Genomic DNA, 27,726 nt, shown 5'->3' with positions numbered 1-27,726 from the left:
CTTCAAATCTTGGCTCAGCCACTTCCTCTCTTCCCCTGCCCTCTTGGCCTCCGATGCTACCTCAAAGGTCGGGCATGAGAAAATGGACAGAGGAGTGCTTAGCATGGAGCCAGAGGAAGGAAAGACTGGGTTTCTCTGAGCAGGAAGAAGGGGAAGCTTCCTGGTGTTGTCCTGCCCCTACTGTAGATACTCTTGGCCCGGTAAATGGCCCAGTCTGGTCTGTCCTCCAACCTCCTGACTCTGGACATCCCGGGAGTGGGTGAGATATGAGCTGGGCCTGACTGCGGCCTTCTTACCCTCTACCCCAAAGCAGGAAAAGTCCTTGAGCCAACCTGACTTTTCTGAGCTGCCCTGGGCCACAAGACAGGCTTGTGTTTGGGCTCAAGACAGGGCCAAAGATGGGCCCCACAGAGAGCTCTCAGACTCCCTCTGCCACACACACACACACAAACACACACACACACACACACACACACACACACACAAAAGCATGCACATTACATTAAAAGCTGGAACTGCAGGATGTACAGACACCCACTGGTCTCTCTACCAAAGAGGAGGAGCAGATCCACTGAGAAAACCAGTGACCTCCCACTCACATTTCACATGCAGGGAGGGGGGCTTGACCCTCAGAAAAAATGTGCAGGCCACGAGCAACCTCTCTCGGTTAATTTGGGAGGAATTTTTTTCATGAATCAAGGTTCAATTCAGCTTTACAATTAAAAGAAACTCCATTCAGTGTGCAATAAAGAAAAAGTTCTGGAGGTGGATGGTGGTGATGGGTGCACGTGAGTGTACTTAATGCCACTGAACTTGTACACTTAAAAATGTTAAAATGGTAAATTTTATGTTATATATATGTTACCACAATAAAGAAACTCCAAATGTTCTTTAATAAATGCCTTAAGCGGGAATTCCCTGGCGGTCCAGTGGTTAGGACTCAGTGCTTTCGCCAGGTTCGATCCCTGGTCGGGGAACTAAGATCCCAAAAGCTTCGCAGCACAACCAAAAAAAAAAAATTCCTTAAGCATTTTACAGTTGTATGGCGGAAGAGATGAAGAAATCAGCAATGAGGGGGTGAAGCAGAGGGCTGAGACTCATGAAGAAGTGACAGGAGCGACAGCAGGAGCCTCCCTTTCCCCAGCCTGCCCAGGCCACCCAGCTCAGGCTGCAGCTTTACACCCTTGTTCTAGGGTTCACCGAGGCAGAAAGTCCCAGGAGGGGATATCTCTCTGCTATCCCGGGTTCCCAGTCCCTTAGGAGCATTTTCCTCTCACTCCCTGGAGTTGGGAGTCCAGCCTCTGCTGCACACTTGCTGTGTGTCTAAGAACAAGCCCTTTCCCTTTCTGAGCCTCCGTTTCCTTGCCATGTATAAGGCTCAGGAAGCCTCCTAACTCTCCTCCCACCTAAACACTGTAAGATTCTCTTAGTGTTGCTATAGCTTGTGTTCACCCTGCCTGGATCCCAGCAGGAGTCCTGGAGGTCATGCCCAGGGCCTCCTCAGCTCCAGCAGTGGCCTTGTGCCCTCCTTCTGCCCTTCCTGCTGCTCCTTCACGGGGCTGGGAAGTCCAAGATCCTGCCCCTGGGCTTTGCCTACTTGAGGCCCCACCAGGCTGGGTGCCTGTCACACGTTCCCACTGAACGCTTACGGCTCATCCCATTTTATGCACGGGGAAGGCGACTTAGGGACTGAGCTCGAGGCCCCCGGCGAGGCCTGCCGAGGCTCAGAGACCCCCCTCGAGTGCGGGAGCAGCGGCGGGGTCACCGGGGGGCACTTCCCCGGGAGGGAAACAGCAGCGGCCGGGAGGGCGAGGCCCGTGGTGCGTCCCGAGACCAGGGCCGGGGCAGCACTAGGCGAGGCGAGCACAAACCCGGCTCCCGCGCGGCGTTGTCTAAGGAACTTCGCAGAGGTGGAGACCCCGCCAGACTCGTTAGCCCACTTAATTAAGGAACAAACTCGAAACGGCCCACCTTGGGGGCGGGGCCGCGGGGCAAACAGTAGCTCCGAGTCGCGCTCTGCCATGGGCGGGGCCCGCGGCTGGGGCGGGGCTTGGGCGGAGCCGGGACCACCCCACCCCCACCCCCCGCCCTCCGAGCAGTGTCTCAGAGTGAGTGCTGGCGGGCGCCATGGCCACTGATCCTCGCGGAAAGGCCGCGACTCTGGCCCTGAGGAGGCGGCTACTCAGGTACCGAGACGGCGACGCGGGGCGGGGGGGCGCGCACAAGGCACGCACGTCCGGCGCGAGTCTACAGGCCCCAGCCCCCGCGGCCTCGCGCGGCCTATCCCGGTTCCGGCGCCTCTGGCCCCTGAGACCCAGCCGCGCTCAGCCAGCCTGTCTCAGAGGTCGCATCCCGCGCCTCCCCCGCAGGGTCTTATCCACCCCCGCAGCTGCAGCCGGGCTCCTGGGAAGGCCTCGCCCAGTGGTGGCCCGCCCGCTGGACCTGGGCCCGGCTCGGGAGTGACCCAGGAAGGGACTGAAAGTCCAGACGAAGGGTGGGGTGGGGTGTCGGCTCACAGGCAACCTTAGAGAAAGCCTGCCCTTGACCTGTGTCTGAGGGGCTCTCGGTGGGACGTGGGGCATGAGGCAGCCTTGGACTAGAGCTTGGGGCTGACCCCCAGCAGGGCAGCAGGCTTGGCAGGCAAGGACCCGTTTAGGGCCGAGAGCCAGCCACCAAATGGTGGTGCCCTCCTCACTCATCCCAGCAAAGAGACGCTGCCTTCGGGAGCCCGTGTGGGTCTGGAGCAGTCACCTTTTCCCGGGACCCAAGCGACTCAGTGGGCACATGTGGAAATGAATGAAGCCACATAGCCTTCAAATGACTTAAGAAACAATTTGTTTCAGCAACTTCTTACCCCATCCTTTTTCTCCTTTCCAGCCACCTGTGGAGTGGGGGGAGTGGAGGCAGGGACACAACAACTTGCCTTTCAAGCTTTTGTCCTTTCCAGAAACTGGGAAAGGGTAGGGGGAGGCCTGTGATGGGTGGATTTCTCCCTTCCGGTCTTCAGACATGGCTTTCCATTCCTTGTCTGTCCCCACAGCAATTCCTGCAGACTCTTTTTTCCTGAAGATCCTATTAAGATTGTCCGGGGCCAAGGGCAGTACATGTACGATGAACAGGGGGCAGAATACATCGATTGCATCAACAATGTGGCTCACGGTCAGTATCATACCTCAAGATGGGGCAGGAAAGGATGCCAACACTGTGAACCTGGTCCAAGGGTGATCCTGAGGTTCAGGGAGGTACAGAGAACTCAGGTTCTGCTTAGCCAGCATCCATGTGCAGAGGAGACCCAGTCTTTCTGGGGTAGCTGGAGAAGTTTCCAAGCAGTAGCTCTGCTAAATCAGCAGGAGTCAGAGACCTAAGTCTAAGGGTCCACTTCCATTTGGGACTGATGGTGAGCTCAGAGAACAGCAGTCGGCCCAGCCATGGCCAGCAACCCAACAGGACCCTGGCCGAGCCCTGGCAGTCATGGCAAGGCTTCAGCCCAGGTGATCATCTCAGGTCCTGGACAAGGAAACTGAAGTAGGAATTCAGTTATCCAGATGAGGCCACCAAAGCTGGTGGAAGGAAAGGGAGTCCAGTGACTCAGCAGGGAAATTGGAGGTTAGTAGAGTTGAAAGCAGGGGCTCTAGTTCCAGACTGCCTGGGTTCATATCCCTGTCCTCCACTTGCTAACTTTGTGGCAAGTTTAAGTCTCTGTGCCTCAGTTTGCTCATCTGCAAAATGAACATGATAATACTTGGTATGCACCTCCAGTTGTTTTGGGGGATTAAGTGAGTTAATTCATGTAACTTGCTTTGAGTGTGCCTGGCACTCGGTGAGCACCCAGTCATCTTCATTCTCTTATCATAATCCTTGGCCATTGGCCATCATTACTTCCAGCCCCCCTGACTGGTGAAGTCAAGCCACTGATGACACCCCTACCCGCTGTCCATCCCCCAAATCCCACACCCCTGTCTTTGTCGAGCAGAAGGCCTCAAGAAGCTTCCTAAAGAACATGGGTTTTCGAGATCAGGTTTCTGCCAGAGAACTTTGCCTTCTGCCGGAAACTCAGGGACTCCTTTCTAGGTCTCCCTTTCCAGACTGGCACCTCTGTCTCGCCCCCTCTGTCTTCAGACTCCCGTCTTTCCTCTGTACCTCTCCTTCTATAACTGCATCTCCTCTAGTTGGGTTCACAGATTGGGGCTGGGAGAGGCCCGGAGGGATTGGCTGAGTGGGGCCGGCTGTGTGATGGAGGTGGCCCTCTTGCAGTTGGGCACTGCCACCCTCTCGTGGTCCAAGCAGCACACGAACAGAACCAGGTGCTCAACACCAACAGCCGGTACCTGCACGACAACATCGTGGATTACGCGCAGAGGCTGTCCGAGACCCTACCGGAGAAGCTCTGTGTGTTTTATTTCCTGAATTCTGGGTAAGTGCACTGTGGCCAGCCCCCAGCAAAAGGATGAGACAACGATGGAGAGATTTGCTCACATGGGCGTAGCATCGTGTAGCCGACGGGGTGTGGGGAGAGGGCAGCCCTCAGTGGGCCAGGCACCCACGCTTCCTAGCTGCCGGCCCCGCTGCTTCTCTGTCAGATCCTCTTTCCTGTTCTCTTTGTAAGGGGTGCCATTACCTGTCTTCTAAGATCATTGTTGGGGCTTACCAAGGTACTATGTCCCTTTATTTCTGCTTTATGCGTACACAGGCACAGTGCTGGGAGCTACAGCCAAAATCCCTGCTCTGTAAGGAACAGAAACATCAAAGATGCTTCAAAGAAATACAGAATTACAAAGAGGAGTCATTGTCTGGAGGAAAACTACAGAGAATAATGAGGCATAGAAGCAGTGGGGTGACCTGGCCTGCTCTGAGAGGGTCGGGGAAGGCGCCCCTGAAGAAGTGATGTTAGGCTAAGAGCTGACTAGGGGATAGCTAGATGAGGAGGAAGGTAGGGTGCTGCCCGCTCCATTGGAAGTGTTCTTGTCAAGGTCACCACACGGAACAGCCTGTGCAGAGGTCCTGTGGCAGGAAGAATATTTGCACCCCAGCACACATGAGCTGAAAGGCAGCCAGTGATGGAGGGCAAAGGGTGGGAGCCTGGGGACACTGAGGAGGGAGGCAGGGCCCGTCACCCAGGGCTTTATTGGTCAAGTGAGGAATCTGTGTATCCTAAGAGCATTGGGAAGCCATGAGAGGGTTTTAATCAGGTAAGTGATGTCATCAGGACTGGAGGAAAGCAAGAATGAACACCATTAGGCACCAGTTTAGTGGCCGGTGATAGGTTATGCTACACTGGGAGTAGCAGTGGAGGCAGAAATGGCAGATGATGGCGTGTACACAGAACCAGCCCAGTGTGCCTGGGAGAGAAAAGTACAGAGAATTATGAGGCATTGAAGCAGTGGGGGGACCTGGTCTCTTTGCTGCCTTTGTCTTCCTGTCTCTCAGTAATATTGACTGAGTTACCACTCTCTCTGGAAATGCTTTCTGATCTTGCTTCCAGAACATTTCATGCTTCTGGTTTTCTGCCAGCTCCTGGCCACTCCCCCTATCTCCTATGCCGATTCTTCCTACTCTATTCCTCAGGGCTGCTCCTCTCTGAGCCCTCTGCCTTGCTGACCTCATCCATTCCCGTGTATTACATATCATCCACATGCTGGTGACTCCCAACTTTGTATCTTTTTTTTTTAATTATTTATTTATTTATTTGGCTGTGCCAGGTATTAGTTGCAGCACGCGGGATCTTCGTTGCGGCGTGCGGGATCTTTAGTTGCGACATGTGAGATCTAGTTCCCTGACCAGGGATCAAACCTGGGCCCCCTGCATTGGGAGTGTGGAGTCTTAACGACTGGACCACCAGGGAAGTCCCCCAAATTTGTATCTTAAACCCAGATGTTTCCCATGTGTTCCAGCCTCAAGGTTCTAACTGCCCACTTGACTTTGGAACAGGTCTAACATCACCTGTCCAAAAGACATCAGGAGTTGATCGTCGGGCTTCCCTGGTGGCGCAGTGGTTAAGAATCCGCCTGCCAATGCAGGGGACACGGCTTCTATCCCTGGTCCGGGAAGATCCCACATGCCGCGGAGCAACTAACCCCATGAGCCACAACTGCTGAGCCTGTGCTCTAGAGCCCACGAGCCACAAATACTGAGCCCGCATGCTGCAACTGCTGAAGCGCACACGCCTAGAGCCCATGCTCCGCAACAAGAGAAGCCACCGCAATGAGAAGCCCGCGCACCACAACAAAGAGTAGCCCCCGCTTGCTGCAACTAGAGAAAGCCCGTGCGCAGCAACGAAGACCCAATGCAGCTAAAAATAAATAAATAAAATAAATAAATTTATTTTTTAAAAAAAGAAAAGAAAGAGTTGTCTTCGCTAACACCTGGTGTGGGACCATGGCACTGGCTCTCCCTGACATTCTCAGGCACCTACCCCAGACTTTCCCAAGAAGACCGGCCCTCCCTCACCCTATCTGTCCTGGCAAATGGCAGCACCGTCTGCGCCTCTGCTCAAGGTAGAAACGCAGCCTCCTCCCAGTCCTGCATCAGGCTTGCCTTGTCTGTCTCTAGGTTGTCTCCTAACCCCATCCACCTCTCTCTGTCTGCGTGGTCACCACCCGCTCTCACCTTTGTGTCCTCCTTCTAGGTCTCCTCACTTGCACTTTAATTCCCTTCTACTCCATTATATACACAGAGAGGCTTCCTTCTCATATGGGAGCTGAGTCATGCCCCTTCTCTGATTAAAACTTTTCAGTAGCTTCACATGGCACTGAGAAGAAAATCCAGGCTCCTTCTGCAGCCCTGCCTGTCTCCCCACTTCCTCTCTCATGCTGCCCCTGGCCTCCCTTGTCTTCTTGTGGTTCCCTGAGCAACTTTCCTTCACAAGGTCTTTGTGTGTGCTGCTCACTCTGCCTAGAAACTTCACCCTCAGGACTCTACAGGTGTGGCCTTAGTCTGTTCTGGCCGCCATAACAAAATACTATAGACAAGGTGGCTTAAACAGAAATTTATTGTCCCACAGTTCTGGAAGTCAGAATCCAAGATCAAGGTGCTGGCAGATTTGGTTTCGTTGAGGCCTCTCTCCTTGGTTGCAGGTGGCCACTTTCTCACTGTCTTCACATGGCCTTTCTTCCGAGCATGCACACCCCCGGGTGTCTCCCTGTGTGTCCAAATGTCTTCTTACAAAGAGACCAGTTGTATTGGATTAGGGCCACCCAGATGGCCTCATTTTAACTTAATCACCTCTTTAAAGGCCCTGTCTCTAAATACAATCACATTCTGAGATACTGGGAGTTAGGGCTTCAACACATAAATTTGGGGAAACACGATTCAGCCCATAACACCCCTTATCTAAGGTAGGGCCCCACCTGGTTCTCTCGGCACCTTGTGTCCATTGTAGCACTTACCAAATGATCATTCTGTCTTTGTTTTTTGGCTTTCATGACACATAGTAGAATGTAAGTTCCAGGAGGGCCAGAGCCTGCCTGTTTTACTTACTATTTTCGCCCCCAGCTCCTAGCACATTGAAGGCATTTGATAAATATTTACTGAATGAATAAGTGAATGACTAATGAATGGTGTCCTAAGAATCTTCTTGCTGCTGGAAGGGCTCCTCCTTCCCTCCAGGTTTCTCTGTAGAAAGCAGTTATCCTGGAGGGAAAGCCCTTGGACAGCTGTCCAAGCAGTATCCACTTTTTCTGTCATAGGTCAGAAGCCAACGACCTGGCCCTGAGGCTGGCGCGCCAATACACAGGACACTGGGACGTGGTGGTATTAGATCAGTAAGTGCCATTTCCAGAAGCGTGGGCCTGCTGCTTATTGGGGATCAGTGAGGCTCTGATTTTGGGTGCCTTGGGCAGGAAAGATGAGGAGCCTGGGCCTGGAGAGGATCATGAGGACCTGGCCACAGAGACACCCCACACACACACACCAGGCGTCTCTTTCCCCCTGGCGTCTCTTCCGTGGTGGCAGCTTCTGGGGAGCAGAGAATGCTTTATAAGGTGGTGAGAGTTGGTCCCACATATTAGGTATTAAAACTGTTCCAGGGACTTCCCTGGTGGGCCAGTGGTTAGGACTCTGCACTGCCAATGCAGGGGGCACGGGTTCAATCCCTGGTCGGGGAACTAAGATCCCACATGCCGTGTGGCACGGCCAAAAGATAAAAAAATAAAAAATGTTCCAACAGTAGCTCCCATTGTACTGAGTATCTGCTGTGCACAAGACCCAGGCCCAGGGTTAGAGCATTATCACATTTAAGGTTCATTACAACCATGAAGGAGAAACACCACCCCCCCAACTTTACAGAGGAGGGAACTCAGCCCAAAGATTTTAACGATTAGCCACCGTTACATAGCTAGTAAGTGGCCTTGGAGGAAGGCTCGCTGACTCCAAGGCCTGTGCTCGTCCCTGGCCCTAGGACTCAGGCTGTGTCTGAAAGGTTGGTCTTCCCTGAGTGTTTCCTTAGGTGGATAGACAGTTGTCAGGGCCAGGCCAGGGAGTACATGACACCTGGGCCTGAGCCCACTCTCCCCTCTCCTCCCCAGTGCTTATCATGGTCACCTGAGCTCCCTGATCGACATCAGCCCCTACAAGTTCCGGGACCTGGATGGCCAGAAGGAGTGGGTCCACGTGGTATGCACCGCTCAAGTGGGCAACAGGTCGGTGCTTGCGCCTCAGCCTGGATGACATGGCGCTGTCGCTCCCCACAGGCACCTCTCCCAGACACCTACCGGGGCCCCTACCGGGAGGACCACCCCAATCCAGCTGTGGCCTATGCCAGCGAGGTGAAACGTGTGGTCGGCAGTGCACAGGAGAAGGGCAGGAAGGTAACCACATCCACGCAGGTCTGGTCCAGCAAACAGCAAATGTTGCCAGCCCTGGACTGGATCTTGGGAACCCTGAGAGAAATTGGAACCAGGGCCTGCCCTTTGGGAGTCTAGTACGGGGATTAAGTGCTCAGCAGAGAGTTTAGGTAGAGATATGTCCTGGGCGTTACTGGACTCCAGGGGCCCAAGCTGGACTGGTGTGTGTGTGATGGTGGGCCCGTGGAGGGGGTGCTGCCTGATTTTAGTAATATAAGGTGAGTAGGAGTCAGCCACTCAAGGCGGGGTCGGGGGTAGACAAGGAAAGGCATCCTCAACAGAGTGGCGGCCTGTGCAGGAACCATGTGAGTATGGGGCCAGGCTGAGCCGGCAGGAGATGAACCTAGAGAAGCAGGCAGGACCATAGGCCCGCGGACTGCAAGTGCCCCTTTAGCTGAGGGGCTAGAGGCCATGGGGGACCTTTATAGAGTTTTAGGAGAGAAGGTAATAGGACCAGGGGATGCACTTGAATGGGGCCAGTCTGAGGGCAGGTGACATGAGGAGGCCCTGTTGGCCCGAGTGAGCAATGGGGAGACCCACCCAGGGCAGCGTAATAGAGATGGATTCTGGGGCAGAGACAGGAGAGATGTGTCATACCCTGGAAGAGCAGCAGCCATGGCAACAGTAGAGGGGAGGCAGCTGGTGATTGGTATGAGGGCTCTCTAGAAGGCTTTGCTGAAGGAGTGACAACTGAACACAGGATATATAGCAAAGACAGGCCAGAAAGGTTGGCGGAGCCAGATCCAGGAAGCCTGGCCCATGTATTTCAGATGCTCTGCACCTACTTATATAAAACCAAAAAAGAGATTGCTGTGGTGGCAGTATGGGTGGGTGACTGGTTTCCCACCCCGTCAGTCCTTCCTTCATCCCAGCAGTAGCCTCTGAAGCAGCTCCAAGGCAGAACACAGTTTGGAAGTCATTGCTGTAAGCAAAAGGGTCGGTGAAGGGTTTTAAACAGGACAGTGATGAGCTCAGTGTCTACATTGAGGCATCACCCTGGTGGCCAGTGGAGGATGGATTGGAAGAGGTGTCCAGTTAGAAGGCAGGAGGCCAAGGCAGAAACTGGCAGATTTGCCAGGAGGCAGGAGTATCCAGCGGGGAGGGGAAGGAGTGGGTGCAAAGTTGTTACAGGGATAGAGTCAGAGGCTGTGCTGACTGACAGATGAAGAAGGAGGCTGGATCAAGGATGGGGCCAGATTTCTGTCCTAGTTGGGAGGGATGGGACTCACCATATGGGAGAAGGGAAGGAACAGGCTTATGGGGGAGAAGTCAGTGGATTTCATCTGGAGCATGCTAAGTACAGGGGGTCTGGAGACATCCAAGTGGTAAGAATTGGTTCAAGGCCTGAAAAAACTATGTCACAGACCCTCAGGTGTGATGTGGAGCCTAAAGTGGGGGCACAGTGCGGACAGTAACTCATCATGTTTGGAGCCAGCACTGAGCCAGCATCAGCGGACGTGCTCAGCTTGCAGCTCAGCCCCTCCGCAGTGCCGTTCCCTTCTCCTCCACAGATTGCAGCGTTCTTTGCTGAGTCTCTGCCCAGTGTGGGAGGGCAGATCATTCCCCCTGCTGGCTACTTCCCAGAAGTGGCAGGGTGAGTAGGTGGGAGAGGCTGCCCCAGGGTGGGGTTTGCCAGCCTTTGTTCCAAATTCCAACCTCGGCCTGGCCTGTTTGCCAGAATTGTCAGACAAAGCCCCTGAAGAAATAGTGGCTCCAAGAAGGCCAGCTATCTGCATGAGGTCCCCACCTTACTGATGGCAAAGCCAGGATTCAGAGCCCCAAGACCTCCCAGCTCCTGGTCTGCTCCCTCTCACCAGAGTCCCCATCAGCCGCGTGTCCTCTGCCACAGGCACATCCGCAGGGCCGGAGGGGTCTTTGTTGCAGACGAGATTCAAGTGGGCTTTGGCCGAGTAGGCAAGCACTTCTGGGCCTTCCAGCTGCAGGGGGAAGACTTTGTCCCCGACATTGTCACCATGGGCAAGTCCATTGGCAATGGCCACCCTGTAGCCTGTGTGGCCACAACCCAAGCTGTGGCGAGGGCATTTGAAGCCACCGGCGTCGAGTACTTCAACACGGTGAGTGAAGGCTCCAGGGCCAGGAAGCACCCTGGTGGCTTCTGTACAAACAAGGCCACTACTACTCACTAATTTTTTTGTAAATATAGTTGTTTTATCATAAATATTACAGTAAATGTAAATAGATATAACCCATATAAACAAAAGCTCTTTGGCTTCCTCACAAGTTTTTGAGAGTGTAAGGGAATTCTAAGACCAAAAGTTTGAGAACCACTGCATTATCATTCGATTCTAGTTTTTTCAAATCTTTTTGTTAACTTCTGACTTACTGCCACTTACTCTTTTGATACTTATTCTGTGAAATGTGTTGAGGTGATCTGGTACGTGATTGTTCTACATGTCCTTGGGAAATTGTGGGTTCTCTAAATGTTGTTTGCCAGACTCTCTGAATGTCTCTTAGGTCACACTTGTTAATTGTGTTGTTTGAATCTTCTGTATTCTTACTGGATTTTTTTTTTTCCTACTTAACCTATTAATAATTTAGAACTGTGTGTTTAAATCTCACACTATGATGAAAAATCAGTTTTTTTCTTGTAATACTGTTAATTTTTGCTTCATATATTGTGAGGCTATTAAGTAATATATATACTACTTAATAATATTAAGTAGTATATATATATACTTTTGGGTTTTTTTGGCCGCGCTGCTTGGCTTGCGGGATCTCACTTCCCCGACCAGGGACTGAACCTGTGCCCTCGGCAGTGGAAGCATGGAGTCCTAACCGCTGGACTGCCAGGGAATTCCCAGTATATATATATTTTTATTGCTGTATGTTCATTGGGAATTGAATCTTTTTCTTGATTGAGGTATAATTGACATATAACATTATATTGATTGCAGGTGTACAACGTAATGATACAATACTTTGTGTGTATGTATATATGTGTGTATATATATATGTGTATATATGTATATATATAGTGTGATCACCACGATAAGTCTAGTTAACATCCATCACCATACATGGTTACAATTTTTTTTTTCTTATGATGAGAACCTTTAAGATCTATTCTCTTAGCAGCTTTCAACTTACAATACAGTATTATTAACTACAGTCACTATGCTGTACATTACGGTCCCTGGGACTTAATTATTTTATACCTGAAAGTTTGTACCTTTTGACCCCCTTCACCCATTTTGCCCACCCCCACCTCTGGCAATCACCAATCTGTTCTCTGTATCTAAAAGTTCAGAGTTTTTTGGGTGTTTAGTTTTTGGTTTTCTTCGATTCCACATGTAAGTGGAATAATATGGTATTTGTCTTCTCTGTCAGATTTATTTCACTTAGCATAATGCCCTTAAGTTATGAAAGCATCTTGTTGCAAATGGCAAGATTTCCTTCTTTTTTAGGGCTGAATTTTATATATATATATATATATATATATATATATATATATATATATATATATATATATATATTCCATTCATCAATCAACAGATACATATCTTGACTATTGTAAATAATTCTGCCATGACTGTAGGGTTGCAGATAGCTGTTTAAGATAGTATTTTCAGTTCCTTCAGATAAATATCCAAAGTGGAATTGCTGGATCACATGGTAGTTCTATTTTTAGTTTTTTGAGTAACCTCCATACTGTTTTCCATAGTGGCTGCACCAATGTACATTCCCACCAACAATGCACAAGGATTCCTTTTTCTCCACAACCTTGCCAACACTTGTTATTTCTGGTCTTTCTGATAATAGCCATTCTAACAGGTGTGAGGTGACATCTCATTCTGGTTTTGATTTGCATTGCCCTGACGATTAGTGGTGTTGAGCACCTTTTCGTGTACCTGTTAGCCATCTGTATGTCTTCTTTGGAAAAATGTCTATTCAGATCTTCTACCCAATTTTTTAAAAAATTTATTTATTTAATTTATTTATTTTTGGCTGTGTTGGGTCTTCGTTGCTGTGTGCGGGCTTTCTCTAGTTGCGGTGAGTGGGGGCTACTCTTTGTTGACGTGCACAGGCTTCTCATTGTGGTGGCTTCTCTTGTTGCAGAGCACAGGCTCTAGGCGCACAGGCTTCAGTAGCTGTGGCACGTGGGTTCAGTAGTTGTGGCGCACAGGCTTAGTTGCTCCGTGGCATGTGGGATCTTCCTGGACCAGGGCTTGAACCCGTGTCCCCTGCATTGGCAGGTGGATTCTTAACCACTGCGCCACCAGGGAAGCCCCTCTACCCAATTTTTAATTGTATTGCTTTGTTTTTTGCTACCGAGTTACATGAATTCTTTATATATTTTGGATATTAGCTCCTTATCAGATACATGATTTGCAAATATTTTCTCCCAGTCAGTTGATTGCTTTTCATTTTGTTGATGATTTGCTGTGCAGAGCTTTTTAGTTTGATGTAGTCCCACTTGTTTATTTTTGCTTTTGTTACCTTTGCTTTCAGTGTCAAATCCAAAAAATCATTGCCAAGACCAATGTCAAGGAGCTTACCACCTCTGTTTTCTTTAGGAGTTTTATGATTTCATGTCTTACATTCAAATCTTCAGTCCATTTTGAGTTAATTTTTGGTGTATGGTATAAAATAGTGGTCCAGTTTCATTCTTTTGCATGTGGCTGTGCAGTTTCTCAAGAATTGAGTCTTTTGTCATATGGAGTAATCTTTTCCATTCCTAATGATGTTTTTGGTCTTAAAGTTTATTTTATCTGATATTATAAAGCTAAGTCAGCTTTCTTTTGACTATCAATTACCCAATGTATTATTTTCCACCCTTCTATTTTCAGCCTTGTGTGCTCATGCTTTAGGTGTATTTCTTTTAACCAGCATATATCTAGAATTTGGGTTTTTGCCCAAATCTGTTAATATTTGACTTCAAAGTAATGACTTTAAATTTAACGTAACTATTGATATATTTAGGCCTATTGCTAGCATCTTAATTTATAATTTCAGTTTACCATACTTTTCTGTGTCTTTTAATCCTTCCTATTTTATTTAAGTATCTGTATTACAAGTATTTCATCCCAAATTCCTTTCAGTGCAAGCCTTTATGTTGCAAACCTTCTGAGGTATTCTGTGCCTAAGGGTATTTGTGTCAGGCCCTCATATTTAACTATTTTAGCTAAAAATAAAATCTAGGTCCTAGTTACTGTAAAAGTATATTCCAGGGACTTCCCTGGCTGTCCAGTGGTTAAGACTCCACGCTTCCACTCCAGGGGGCACAGGTTCAATCCCTGGTCGGGGAACTAAGATTCTGCATGCCACGCGGCATGGCCTAAATAAATAACATCAGTGCTGATGGATTCATTTAAAAAAGTGTATTCCATTGTCACCTTGCATGCAGTGTTGCTGTTAAAAACGCTGAAATCACTGATTCTTTTTTAGTTGAGATATAATTCACATACTATAAAATTTACTCTTTCAAATACAAATTCAATGGTTTTTAATTCAAGTACAATTCAATCTTTTGTAGTATACTCACCAAGTTGTTCAGCCTTTATCACTGTCTTAATTTTCATTGTTGTAGTACATTTTCATCACCCCAAAAAGCAACTCCATACCCATTAGCAATCACTCCCCATTGCCTTTCTCTACAAGTACTGGCAATCACTAACCTTCTTTCTGTCTCCATGGATTTGCCTGTTCTTGACATTTCACATAAATGCAGTCACACAATATGTGACCTTTTGTGTCTGGCTTCTATCACGTAGCATAATGTTTTCAAGGTTCATCCATGCTATAGCATGAGTCCTTCATTCCTTTTTATGCATGATTAATGTTCCATTGTATGAGTATACCATGTTTCATTTATCCATTCTTCAGTTAATGTTTTGGTTGTTTCCTCTCCTTGGTTATTATGAATAATGCTGCAGTTGACCATTCAGTGTAGATGTTTTTGTATGGAATGTTTTCAGTTCTTTTGAGCGTATACCTTACCTATGAGTGGAATTGCTGGGTCATATGGCAACTCTTAAGTTTAACTTTTTGAGGAACGACAAACTTTTTCCAAGCAGCTATACCACTTTACATGCAACGTATGAGGGTTCCAATTTCTCCATATCCTCTCCAGCATTTATTTTTTCTCTTTTATTATAGCCATCATAGTGAGTGTGAAGTGGTATCTCATTATGATTTGCATTTGCCTGATGGCTAGAAGTGTTGAGAATCTTCTCATGTGCTTATTCACCATTTATATATATATACATATACATATATATATATATATATATACACACACACACATATGTATGTGTATATATATATATATATATATATATATATATATGTATCCCAATATATATGACATATATATTCCAAAGAATATATCCTTTGCACATTTTTTAATTGGGTTACCTGTCTTTTTTTGCTGAGTTGTAAGCGTTCTTTATGTATCCTAAATACTAGATTCTTACCAAATATATAATTTGTAAGTATTTTCTCCCATTATTTGAGGTGTCTTTTCACTTTCTCGGTAGTATCCTTTGAAGCACATAAGTTTTTAATTTTGATGAAGTCCAGTTTATTTTTTCTTTGGTTGCTTGTACTTTGGAGTCATAGCTAACAAACCATTGCCTAATCAAAGGTCATGAAGATTTACACCTCTGTTTTCTTCCTAGAATTTTATAGTTTTAGTTCTTATATTTAGGTATTGGATCCATTTTGAGCTAGTTTTTAACTATGGTATGAGATGGGGTTACTTAACTTTGCATATAGATATCCAGTTGTCCCAACACCCTTTGCTGAAAAGACTATTTATTATATCTTATCCCATTGAATGGTCTTGGCACCCTTGTCAAGAATCAATCAACCAGGGCTTCCCTGGTGGTGCAGTGGTTAAGAATCCGCCTGCCAATGCAGGGGACGTGGGTTCGAGCCCTGGTCCGGGAAGATCCCACATGCCGCAGAGCAACTAAGCCCATGCACCACAACTACTGAAGCCCGTGTGCCACAGCTACTGAAGCCCACACACCTAGAGCCTGTGCAACGAGAAGCCACTACAATGAGAAGCCCACGCACCGCAACAAAGAGTAGCCCCCGCTCTCAGCAACTAGAGAAAATCCGTGTGCAGCAGCAAAGACCCAATGCAGCCAAAAATTAAATAAATGAATTTTTAAAAAAATCAATCAACCGTAAATGCATGGATTTTTATTTATTTATTTATTTATTTGGCTGCATTGGGTCTTAGTTGCGGTGTGCAGGCTCTCTAGTTGTGGTGCGTGTGTTCTAGATCTAGCACATGGGCTTAGTTGCCCTGTGGCATGTGGGATCTTAGTTCCCCGATCAGTGATTGAACCTGCGTCCCCTGCATTGGAAGGTGGATTCTTAACCACTGGACCACCAGGGAAGTCCCAAATGTATGGATTTAATGGTTTATTTGTAAACTTCCAGTTCTGTTCCACTGATCAAAAATCTATCCTCCTGCCAGTTGCACACAGTCTAGACTACTATACTTTGTAGTATGTTTTGAAATCAGGAACTGTTAATCCTCCAGTCTTTGTTCTTCTTTTTGAAGATTGTTTTGGCTATTCTGGGTCCCTTGCATTTCAATATGAATTTTCATAATCAGCTTGTCAATTTCTACCAAAAAAGCAGCTTGGAGTTTGATAAGAGATTGCATTGAATCTGTAGATCAATTTGGAGGGTATTGCCATCTTAACAGTATTAAGTCTTATAATCCATAAACATGAGATATCTGGCCATTTATGGAGGTCTTTAATTGTTTTCAATCATGTTCATAATTTTCATTGTAAAAGTCTTTTTTTTTTTTTTTTGCCGCACCACATGCAGGATCTTAGTTCCCTGATCAGGGATTGAACCCACACCCCCTGCAGTGGAAGTACAGAGTCTTAACCACTGGACCTCCAGGGAAGTCCCTGTAAAAGTCTTGAACTACTTTTGTTAAATTTACTCCTAAGTATTGTATTCTTTTTCATGCCTTTATAAATGGAATTGTTTTTTTCATTTCACTTTAAGATGCTTCATTGCTGGTATATAGAAATACAATTGATTTTTGGATATCGATCTTGTATCATGCAACCTTACTGAATGCATTTATTAGCTCTAATAGTTTTTCATAGATTCTGTAGAATTTTCTGTGCACCAAATTATATCATCTGTGAATAGAAATGGTTTACTTGTTCCTTTCCATTCTGAATGCCTTTTATTTCTTTTTCTTGCCTAATTGCCCTAGAACCTCCAGTACAAAATGGCAAGAGTAGACATCTTGTCTTGTTCCTAATCTTAGGGGAAAACATTCAGTCTTTCACTGTTAAGTATAATATCAGCTGTGAGTTTTGCTTAGAAGCCTTTTATCAGGTTGAAGAAGTTCCCCTTTTTTCCTAATTTGTTGAGAGCTTTTATAATGAAGGCTGTTGGGTTTTGTCAAATGCTTTTTCTTCGTTTATTGTAATGATCATGTGATTTTTTTGTCCTTAATCCTATTAATATGGTTTATTACATTATCTGATTTTCACATGTCAAACCAACTTTACATTGCTGAGATAAATCCCATGTGATCATGGTGTATAATCCTTTTTATATGTTGCTAGATTAAGTTTGCTATTGTAATTTTTGAGGATTTTTACATCTATGTTCTTAAGAGATATTGATCTATAGTTTTCTTGGGATATCGTTGTCTGGTTTTGGTATCAGGGTAATACTGGCCTCAAAGAATGATCCAGGAAGTGTTCATGCCTCTTCTATTTTCTGGAAGACTTTCTGAAAGATTGGTAGTAATTCTTTCAACGTTTTGGTAGAATTCACCAGTGAAGCAAGCCATCTGGTTCTAGACTTTGCTTTGTGAGGATTTTTTTATTACTAATTCATTCTTTTTACTTGCCACAGGTCTATTCAGATTTTCTATTTCTTCTCGAATCAGTGTCAATATTTTTTATCTTTCTAGGAATTTGTTCATTTCATCTAAGTTATCTAGCTTGTTGACAGACAGTTGTTCACATTATTCCCTTATGCTTCTTTTTACTTGTATAAGATTGGCAGTGATGTGTCCTCTTTCATTCCTGATCTTAGTAATTTGACTCTTCTTTTTATCTTGGTCAGTCTAGCTAATGTTTGTCAATTTTGTTGATTGTCTCAAAGAATCAACTTTTGGTTTTGTTGATTTTTTTCTATTGTTTTTCTATATTTCTATTTATTTCCACTGTAGTCTTTATGATTTCCTTTATTTTTGCTTTGGATTTAGTCTGCTCTTCTTTTTTATACTTTCTTAAGGTGGAAATATTCATTTGAGATATTTTTTTTAACAGAAGTATTTACAGACATGAAGTTTTCTGTAAGCATTACTTTTACCACATCCCATGAGTTTGGGTTTGTTGTGCTTTCTTTTTATCTCTAAATATTTTTTAATCTCCCTGTGACTTCTTTGACCCATTGTTTGTTTAAGCATGTTATTTAATTTTCACATATATTTTTAGTTTTTCAGTGTTCTGTTATTTATTTCTAGTTTCATTCTACTGTGGTGAGAAAGATACTTTCTGTGATTTCAGACTTTTAAAATATATTAACACTTGTTTTATAGCCTAATATATAGTCTATCCTGGAGAATGTTCCATGTGCACTCGAGAAGAGTATTTATACTGCTTTTTTGAATTGGAGTGTTCTGTATAGATCTTGGTGTATAGTGTTGTTCAAGCCTTCTACTTCTTGGTTGATCTTCTGTCTAGTTGTTTATTATTGAAAATGAGAGACTGAACTCTCCAACTATTCTTATTGAATTCTGTAGTTCTCCTTTCAGTTCATTTTCTGCTTTACGTATTTGGGGGCTCTGTTGTTAAGTACATATGTATTTGTAGTGGTTATATCATTTTGATAGATTGACTCTTTTATCATTATGTTTTCCTGTGTTGCTAATAACAATTTTAATCTTGCAAGTGTTTTATGTCTGATATTACTACAGCCACCCCAGCTCTCTTGGTTACTGTTTGCATTGGCATACCTTCACTCTCTTGCTTTTAACCTACTTGTGTCTTTACCAGTGCTCTTTATTTCTTCATATGGATTTGATTTACTGTCTGATGTCCTTTCATTTCAGCCTGAAGAAATACTGTTAGTATTTCATGTAAAGTAGATCTGCTGCTGACAAATTTTTTTCAGTTTTTTCATTATCTAGAACTACCTTAGTTTCTCCTCTTTTTCTCTCTTTCTTTCTTTCTCCTTCTTTCTTTCTTTTCTTTCCTTTCTTTTTTATTCTGCACCACACATCTTGTGGGATGTTGGATTTTAGTTCCCCAACTAGGGATTGAACCCGGGCCCTTGGCAGTGAGAGCACAGAGTCCTAACCACTGGACCACCAGGGAATTCCTGTCTCCTTTATCTTTGAAGGATACTTTTACTTTATATAGAATTCTGGACTGACAGTATTTTTCTTTCATCACTTTGAATATGTCATCCCACTGCCTTCTGGCCTTTAGGGTTTCTGATGAGGAATCAGCTATTAATCTTGTTGAGAATCTCTTGTACATGATGAGTTGCTTCTCTCTTGCTAATTTCAATATTCTCTCTTTGTCCTTTTTTTTTTTAGGTATAATTGACAGACAATATCACATTAGTTGCAGGTGTATAATATAATGAGTCAATATCTGTGTGTATTGCAAAATGATAACCACAATAAGTTTACTTGACATCCATCACTGTAAAGTTACAGTTTTTTTTCTTGTGATGAGACCTTTTAAGGTCTACTCTCTTAGTAACTTTCAAATATACAATACAGTATTGCTTGTTTGTTTGTTCTGGCAGTGCTGTGCAGCACGTGGGATCTTAGTTCCCTGACCAGGGATCAAACCCAAGCCCCCTGCAGTGGAAGCACAGAGTTTAACCACTGGACCACCAGGGGAGTCCCCAGTATTATTAACTATAGTCACCATGCTGTACCTTACATCCCTGTGACTTATTTATTTTATAACTGGAATTTTTTTACCTTTGACGACCTTCACCCATTTACCCACCCTCTTTGTTCTTGTCTTTCAGTACCTTGGTTATGTTGTGTCTAGGTATGAAACTTGTTTATTCTACTTGGAGTTCATTGAGTTCCTTGGATGTTTAGATTGTTTACTAACAATCTAATCTTGGTGTTTAATCTTGGTGTTTAATCAAATTTAGTAAATTTTTGACCATTGTTTCTTCAGAGATTCTTTCTGCCCCTTCCTCTCCTCTCCTTCTGGAATTCTTTTTTTTTTTTTTTTTTTTTTAATTTTATAGCTACTTTATTTATTTATTTATTTATTTTTGGCTGTGTTGGGTCTTCAGTTCGTGCGAGGGCTTTCTCTGGTTACGGCAAGTGGGGGCCACTCTTCATCGCGGTGCGGGGACCGCTCTTCATCGCGGTGCGCGGGCCTTTCACTATCGCGGCCCCTCCCGTTGCGGGGCACAGGCTCCAGACGCGCAGGCTCAGTAGCTGTGGCTCACGGGCCCAGCTGCTCCGTGGCATGTGGGATCTTCCCAGACCAGGGCTCGAACCCGTGTCCCCTGCATTAGCAGGCAGATTCTCAACCACTGCGCCACCAGGGAAGCCCTGGAATTCTTATTTTCTTTTTTTTTTTTTAATTTTTTTTTTTTTTTAAATTTTTATTTATTTATTTATTATGTTTATTTTTGGCTGTGTTGGGTCTTCGTTTCTGTGCGAGGGCTTTCTCCAGTTGCGGCGAGTGGGGGCCACTCTTCATCGCGGTGCGCGGGCCTGTCACTATCGCGGCCTCTCTTGTTGCGGAGCAGAGGCTCCAGACGCTCAGGCTCAGTAGTTGTGGCTCACGGGCCCAGTTGCTCCGCGGCATGTGGGATCTTCCCAGACCAGGGCTCGAACCCGTGTCCCCTGCATTGGCAGGCAGATTCTCAACCACTGCGCCACCAGGGAAGCCCCTTATTTTCTTATTTGCATATGTTGGTATGCTTCTGTTCCACAGGTCTCTGAGGCTCTGTTCATTTTTTTTATTCTTTTTTCTTTCTGATTTTCAGACTGGACAGTCTCAATCAACATATCTTCAAGTTTGCTGATTCTTTCATCTGCCTGATTAAATCTGCTGTTGAGCCTCTTAGTGAATTTTTCATTTCAGCTACTGGGCTTTTCAACTCCAGACTTTCTATTTAGTTCTTTTTTATAATTTCTATTTCTTTATTGATATTCCAAATTTGGCAAGACACCATTTTCATGCATAGCTTTTAATTCTTTAGATATGGTTTCCTTTAGTGTTTAAGCATATTTATAATATCTGATTTAAAGTCTTTGTCTAAAAAAAAAAAGAAAAAGTCTTTGTCTAATAAGGCCATCATCTGGGCTTCATCCAGAACAGTTTCTATTGATTGTATCCACACCCCCCACCACCACCACCCCATATATGGGCCATGCTTTCTTCTTTCTTTTCATGATTCATAATTTTCTGTTTAGAACTAGACATTTTTAAATAATATAATGTGGCAACATTGGAAATCATTTTCCCTCCTCATGGTTTGTTGTTGATGCTTTTTGTTGTTGTTTGTATATTGCCTTTTCTGAACTAGTTCTGTTATGAACTAGTTCAGAACAGATAATTATGTTATTATGCTAGTTCAGCATCTTGGCCAGGCCACAATTCTAAACCAAAGATGCTGTGGGTAGAACACACAACCTTTTAACAAGTTCACAGTTGATGATATGCAATAAGTAGCCTCAATCCATCCCCTGTGTCCATCTCACACATAATTTGCTTTGGGCATATCTGAAAGCTGCCTCACAGCAAATCACCTAGGAAGCTTTTTATGATCACAAGTATGAGGTTCTGCAAGCAAATTTTCAAGATGGTCTACAGGATACCACTGCATACCCATTAGAATGGCTGCAATTAAAAAATGCAACAATTCCAAATGTTTTTGAGGATGTGGAGCTACTGGGATTTCATAGACTAATGGTGGGAATGTAATATGGCACGACTTTGGAAAACAGTTTCACGTTTTTTATATAGTTAAATACACATTTGTCAAGCCATCCAGCAGTTCCACTCCTAGGTATTTACCCAAGAGAAATGAGAACGTATGTTAACAAAAAGACTTGTTATAAATGTTTATAACAGTTTTATTCGTAAATAGCCAAAAATCAAAATAAGCCCCAAGGGTCTATCAACAGGAATTTGGATAAACAAATTGTAGTGTGTCCATACAATGGAATACTATGCAGCCATAAAATGAACAAATTACCAATACACACATTATGGATGAATTTTAAAAACATGTTGAGCAGAAGCCAGGCACAAAAGGTTACATATTTTGTGATTCCATTCATATGACAGTCCAGAAAAGGCAAAACTATAGTGACAGAAAGCAAGTCAGTGGTTGCCTGGGCCAGTAGTGGATGGGAGCACAAGGAACTTTGGGGAATGATGGAAATGTTTTGTATTTTCATGGTAGTGGAGGTTCCACAGGTATATACATTTGTCAAGTCACACTGAACTATATACACTTTAAATATATGCAGTTTATTGTATGTAAACTATACCTCAATAAAGCTTTGTGGTTTTTCTAAGATAGTTAAAAAAAAAAAAAAAAAAGATGGTCTGCAGGAGACCCCCTTCCTTCCGACTCTGCAATGCAGGTCCTCAGACACCTGCAGGGCCAGGTGGAGGAAGTGAGTCAAAGCACTCAGGGTGCCTGAAGGGGACAGCTAGTGCCAATGTAGCCAGATAGGTTAGGTTTGTTTTAAGTCAGACATATTTTTGTGTTAAGTCTCTTCTTAAGACATTAGCACCTAATCCAAAACTTTTAATTATGCTACACAAGCCAAACAAAATGAATCCCCAGGCCGCATTTGGCTCACGGGCAGCTGGTGCTCTGCGCCCTAAATCTGCCTTGGGCTTAGCCAGCAGCTGTGAGCTGGAACCACACAGAGTGGCTTTTCCTGGGTGTGGCTCTGGCATGCTGCTCTTGACCCTCCTTGAAAGAGGTGATGGGCAGTGCAATGCAGTGGGTCTGAGTCCAGTCCATGAGATGGGGCCCTGAAGCCTTTTGACAGAAAACAGCAGTGTGGGTGGGAATGCCCAGTACATCCTCTCCTCTGATTTTTGCATGTTCTTGGGGATCCTATTGCACCCCTGGGGGTACTTGGCCTGGATTACAGTCACATTAGCACCTGGAAAGGTGGGACAACCCATGGGGGCCTCAGGAGAACCCCATTTACTGCCCAGCATGCTGAGCCCTGAGGGGTTCAGGCCTGTGCTCATCACTGCCTTTGCAATGTGTGTGGCAGTTCTGCTGCCCTTCACAGTCCCTGGGGCATGGCCCACTCTGCTGAGCACCTGACATGCTCTTTGTCCCCTGGCTTAGTTTGGGGGCAGCCCAGTGTCCTGTGCTGTAGGGCTGGCCGTCCTGGATGTCTTGGAGAAGGAGCAGCTGCAGGCTCATGCTGCCTCTGTGGGCAGCTTCCTAATGGAGCTCCTTGGACAGCAGAAAGCCAAACATCCCATCCTTGGGGACATCAGGTGAGGCTCAGGGTAGCAGTCACCACCTGCCAGGGGCCTGGTGTGGTTCCTTCACTCACCTCATCACCACCTAAGATGGTGGGAACTTTTATCTCCACTCCACAGAGGAGGAACTGAAGCACCTACAGGTGCTGTTGCCCAAGGTGGCATCTCTGGAGGGAGGAGGGGGGTGAAGCCAGGATCAAACTTTCCTCTATCCACATTGAGGGCCCCTCACCATCACAGTTACTTCCTGGAACTGTTTTACCACCCTCCAAGGGTTCCTACAGCTCTCAGCCTCCCCAGGAGGCAGAGGTGCAAGCCCTGGTGGGCTTTCTGACAGGGGCTTGGCTGAGGCCCAGGCAGAGGGTGAGAGCAAGGGCCATGGTCCCTCAGGCCTGGCCTCCTGAGATGTCACCTTCTGCTCCAGGGGCGTTGGGCTCTTCATTGGTGTGGATCTGATCAAAGATGAGGCCACAAGGATGCCAGCAACTGAAGAGGCTGACTATGTGGTGTCCAGGTATTTTCTCTTGGAACAACTTGTTTCTACGGCCCTGACTGGGAAAGAGCTCCCCTCTTGCCTCTCCCGGGCACGCTGGGCCCACACAGGGTTGACTGAAGGAGGCGGCTTTTAGCCTCTGGGTTAGAGGGCTGCCAATCTGTGCACCCCTTTGACTGGGCTCTGCGGACAGAGAAAGCGGCCCTATCAGCTCTGTACCCAGTGCCTGGCAGCAAAGGCTTCAGATGGGTGCGGGCCATTCCCAGTCTGAGCAGACACTTCTGCCAAGAATGCCAAAGCTGCAGGAGCTCTCAGACCCCGGCAGCCCCAACGCTGCATTTCACAGCCCCAGGCTGCCCGAGGGAAGCAGCTTCTCCAGAGCCACACCTGGGATTGTGGCAGAACCAGACTCCCCATTCCTAGAGGGTTTTCAAATAGGACTCCTGTTCCTTGTCCGGGTGGGGAGTGTCTGGATGACTCAGCAGCTCAGGACTCAGAAGCCCTCGCTCCCGGTTCTGGTTCACATGTTCACTTGAACCCCAGGCATGACCCAAGCCCCAGGACCCTTTCCCTTCTTTAGTTACTTCCTTTTTATTTCCATTCCTCACTCCTACCCCCTTCCCCCACCTTGGAGAACCCATCTAGTGTTTGATGCGTGTCCTTATTCAAGTTGTGAAATGCGCGTCATTCTGTTTCGAATTCACATAAACAGTATTGATGTAAAAATCGTTCTCTCCACACGGTTTTTGAAGCTGACCCCTCCTACGTGGCTGCCCAGCCCCTGCCTTCTCTCTGCTGGTTGGGCACATCCACCAGCTCACCCACCCCTTCCCCCAGGGAGCCTCAAGACTCAGAAATTCAGGATGGTCTGTGGGAAGGAGGGAGTCAGATCCTCAGCCAAGCCTGACCTCCTCCACCTTACAACCACCCCTGTGGTTTCTCCAGTTCAGTGAAGAAACAGGAACCAGGTGGAATGGTGTTTCAGTGGCAGTCACCCTGCTAAAGGCAGAGCTGTATTTAAAGTCCAGAACCTGATCTTTCTAGCACAGATGTTGTCAATGCCAGGAAGACTAGGATGCGAGAAAGGAGCCAGGGGCAGGCTGAGGACACCCTGCTCCTGACAAGACTTACATAAGAGGAATAAATAAAAAAGAATTGGCGGGGGGGGGGGGGGGGGGGGGGGGGGGGGATGGTCAGAGAGTGTAAATACAGTCACATCAGACCCCTTCTCTCAGAGGCCAAAATACCTTCCTAGGTTAAAAGTGTAAATGTGGAATATTAAAAACAATTATTAGATACCAATGATAATGTTAAATAACTTCCAAAAAGAACTGGAAATTAAAACTGGATAGTCCTGTCTGGGGTTACAACATCACCTGTGGGCAGAGTAGAGAAAGGGTTGGCGGGGAAGTTAGAAGCTAGGTGAGGGCCCCATGGGTTCACTGTACTACTCTGTGAACGTTGGACACTTTCCATATAAAAAGTAAACCATATGATGTCACATAAACCATATGTTAAAATGAAAAATGCAGGAACTCTTGCTGTCCACATTGTAGCCCCGTGGCCAATCTCAGCTTGGCTTCAACTGGGGCTCCAGGGATGGATGAAGCAAGACCCCTGCGGGGGGGGGGGGGGGGGGGGGCAGGCGGGGCAGCAGGCTCAGGGCCAGATGCAGGGCACCCCAGACAGGGGCCTCTGATGCTGGGCCATAATGTTGGGCAGGAGTTTGGCAGGGGGTGGCCAGGGCTGTATCCTAGTGGGAACTGGCCTATGGAAGGTTCTGAGGGCAGTGTGGCTGGAGTCCCGCCCACGAGGCCAAAGCCAGGCTGAGGAAGGTCTGAAAGGCCCATGTGAAGTGCCCTTGGCTGGTAGGCAGCAGGCCCTGCTGTGTCCTTGTCCTATCCTTGCAGGCTGAAAGAAAACTACATTTTGTTGAGCACCGATGGCCCCGGGAGGAATGTCCTGAAGTTCAAGCCCCCCATGTGTTTCAGCTTGGACAACGCACAACACGTGGTAGCAAAGCTGGATGCCATCCTGACAGGTGAGCCTGGAGACCCAAGGGGCAGCTGATAACTGTGTCTCTAGAACCCAGCCTGGAGCTAGGACCTCCCAGCATGCCCAGGGACAGGGGCGCAACAGCTGAGCCAGGTGTCCTCTGAACAGTGCAGGGAGTAGGGAGCTGAAGAAGTGGAGGCCTCCCCTATTTCTGCCTGTTCCCCCCAAAAATCTGAGCCCTGGATAGGTGGGAACTGAGCCACCACCCATCCTGCCTGGGCAGGCACCAGTGTGGCATGCAGGACAAGGGAAGCAGGGCTGGGCTTTTAAGCCCAACTATCAGAACTAATGGGAGATTGCATTGTGTCCTTAAAGCCTCCCTGAGATGTAGGTAGCAGGAGTTTTGCTTTTTTCAGCTGCTAAGTGGCTGAAATGAGATTTGCACCCTGGACTGATTCAACACAACATGAAATCCCTCTGCACATTCCTAATCATTTAGGAAAGTCAAGCTCTCCCCTAAATCCACTTACAAGGAAATCTATAATTACCAAATTGGACACATCTATGCACTGAGGCCATGTTGCATGTACAGAGCTCAGTGGGGGACCCCAAAATAGGCAAAATGCTATCTTCCTGGTAGATATCAGAGCAGCCCAGCTACAACCACCCCCACCCCACCCCCAGGCTATTTCACTGCTGTCCCCAGGTCTCTAGAGCTGAGGCCAGTCCCTACTAGACACAACTGGAGGAGGTACGGAACCTGCCGGGGGAAGGGAATGTATTTTCAGGAAGCCTGCGGAGGAAAAGCTGACTGGGCACAGAACTGGCTTGGAGTTACTGTATAGAGGGGACTTCAGTTGAGCCTGGAAGCCTCAGGAAATCTGAGGGCTGCTCTTGTCCTCTTGGGAAATTGTTGCTAACCCTGTGGTGGCCTGTACACATGGGTAAAGGGTGGGATGTGGGCTTGGACAGGCCAGTGGGCCCAATCTCCACACTGCCATCCAAGAAGCCTGCACACTGAAGGCAGAAGTCTTTAGCAGAGGAGAAATGCTGACCATCTTTTTCAGACATGGAAGAGAAAGTGAGAAGTTGTGAGACACTGAGGCTCCAGCCCTGAGGCAGCTCTGCTGAGGGGTGTCCTCTAGGTAAGTGGCCTTACTTCTTGTTCCTAGAGAGCCAGAACTGGGTTCCTTATCATCCATTAGTAGCTCCTTCAACATTCTTGTTCCAAGTCATGTCCCCTTCCCACAGGTTAGTTTTAATACTGGGAGGCTCTGGCTGCCTTGGGCTTTCCCCATCCCCCACCCCTGAAAAATCTCCAAAGTACTTAAGTTTGCATTTGATGGCTGAGAAAAGAGTATAGCTATTTCCTCCCTTCTCCAGCCGGTTCCTCTATGGGAGAGCTGCCAGGCTTTATCCACCTGCAGCCCCCAGCCAAGTGCTGTGTCTTACAACTAGCTATCTTAGGCCTCAGCCACTAGACTTGGGGTGCTCCAATCAGGCCAACAAATAGGCCCTGCCACAGGGGGCTGTTAAAACCAGGAGGGGCACCATCTTGCCCAGATCCAGCTGGCCCTTTGTGTGTCTGCTCTTGTCTTTAGGTTCACACTGTCCTTGCTGGGAGAGAGAATCCCATTTCCAATGGCAAGTCAAGACAGGTGTTCCAAGGTGCTCCAGATTCGAACTGCCCTGGGCAGTGTCCCCACTGAGGGTGGTAACCCTCATTGTACTTCACCCCCTTGAATAGCTGCCCCGTATCTGAGCCACTCCACTTTCTTTAAAGGGGCACAAGTCCTAGGCAGGGCCAAGTCATTAAAAGAAACTAACCAAAGATGTGGAGAGTGTGTGCTTATGCCTGACAGGATGCAGTTAGGTGGTCTTGGAGGATACTGGAGCTCTGGGCACCTGCCCCCCTTCACAGTGTATCCCACAC

At 46.7% G+C, this 27,726-nt stretch overlaps 1 protein-coding gene and 1 non-coding gene across 3 annotated transcripts; both read left to right on the top strand.

The window, feature by feature from the left end:
* Positions 1 to 2,076: 2,076 nt before the first annotated feature.
* PHYKPL (5-phosphohydroxy-L-lysine phospho-lyase) lies at positions 2,077 to 27,677 on the top strand. Of its 2 annotated transcripts, XM_007169808.2 has the most exons (13): positions 2,077 to 2,186; positions 3,041 to 3,159; positions 4,255 to 4,414; positions 7,686 to 7,760; positions 8,523 to 8,610; positions 8,688 to 8,804; positions 10,352 to 10,434; positions 10,690 to 10,915; positions 23,166 to 23,320; positions 23,730 to 23,819; positions 25,709 to 25,839; positions 26,861 to 26,938; positions 27,395 to 27,677. In XM_007169808.2, the coding sequence occupies exons 1-12, from the start codon at positions 2,128 to 2,130 to the stop codon at positions 26,908 to 26,910; spliced, it is 1,353 nt and encodes a 450-aa protein (XP_007169870.1). In that variant the 5' UTR covers positions 2,077 to 2,127; the 3' UTR covers positions 26,911 to 26,938; positions 27,395 to 27,677. The 2 variants fall into 2 exon arrangements, with proteins under 2 accessions (XP_007169870.1, XP_057395793.1); XM_057539810.1 differs by lacking the exons at positions 8,688 to 8,804; positions 10,352 to 10,434 and having other exon boundaries at positions 8,523 to 8,636.
* On the top strand, positions 8,030 to 8,102 carry TRNAG-GCC (transfer RNA glycine (anticodon GCC)). The gene has a single exon. It is a non-coding gene; the product is annotated as a tRNA-Gly (tRNA).
* Positions 27,678 to 27,726: the final 49 nt, after the last annotated feature.

This window comes from Balaenoptera acutorostrata, chromosome 2, assembly GCF_949987535.1.
Source record: "Balaenoptera acutorostrata chromosome 2, mBalAcu1.1, whole genome shotgun sequence".
Classification (NCBI taxonomy): Eukaryota; Metazoa; Chordata; class Mammalia; order Artiodactyla; family Balaenopteridae; genus Balaenoptera; species Balaenoptera acutorostrata.
Note: the sequence above shows the minus strand (reverse complement) of the source record. Positions and strands in the feature narration are given on the sequence as shown.

Coding starts and splice junctions, on each gene's coding strand:
- PHYKPL (XM_007169808.2), top strand. CDS start 2,128: ATGGCCACTGATCCTCGCGGAAAGGCCGCGACTCTGGCCCTGAGGAGG. Junction 4,415..7,685: donor TTTTATTTCCTGAATTCTGG/GTAAGTGCACTG, acceptor TTTCTGTCATAG/GTCAGAAGCCAACGACCTGG. Junction 7,761..8,522: donor GACGTGGTGGTATTAGATCA/GTAAGTGCCATT, acceptor TCTCCTCCCCAG/TGCTTATCATGGTCACCTGA.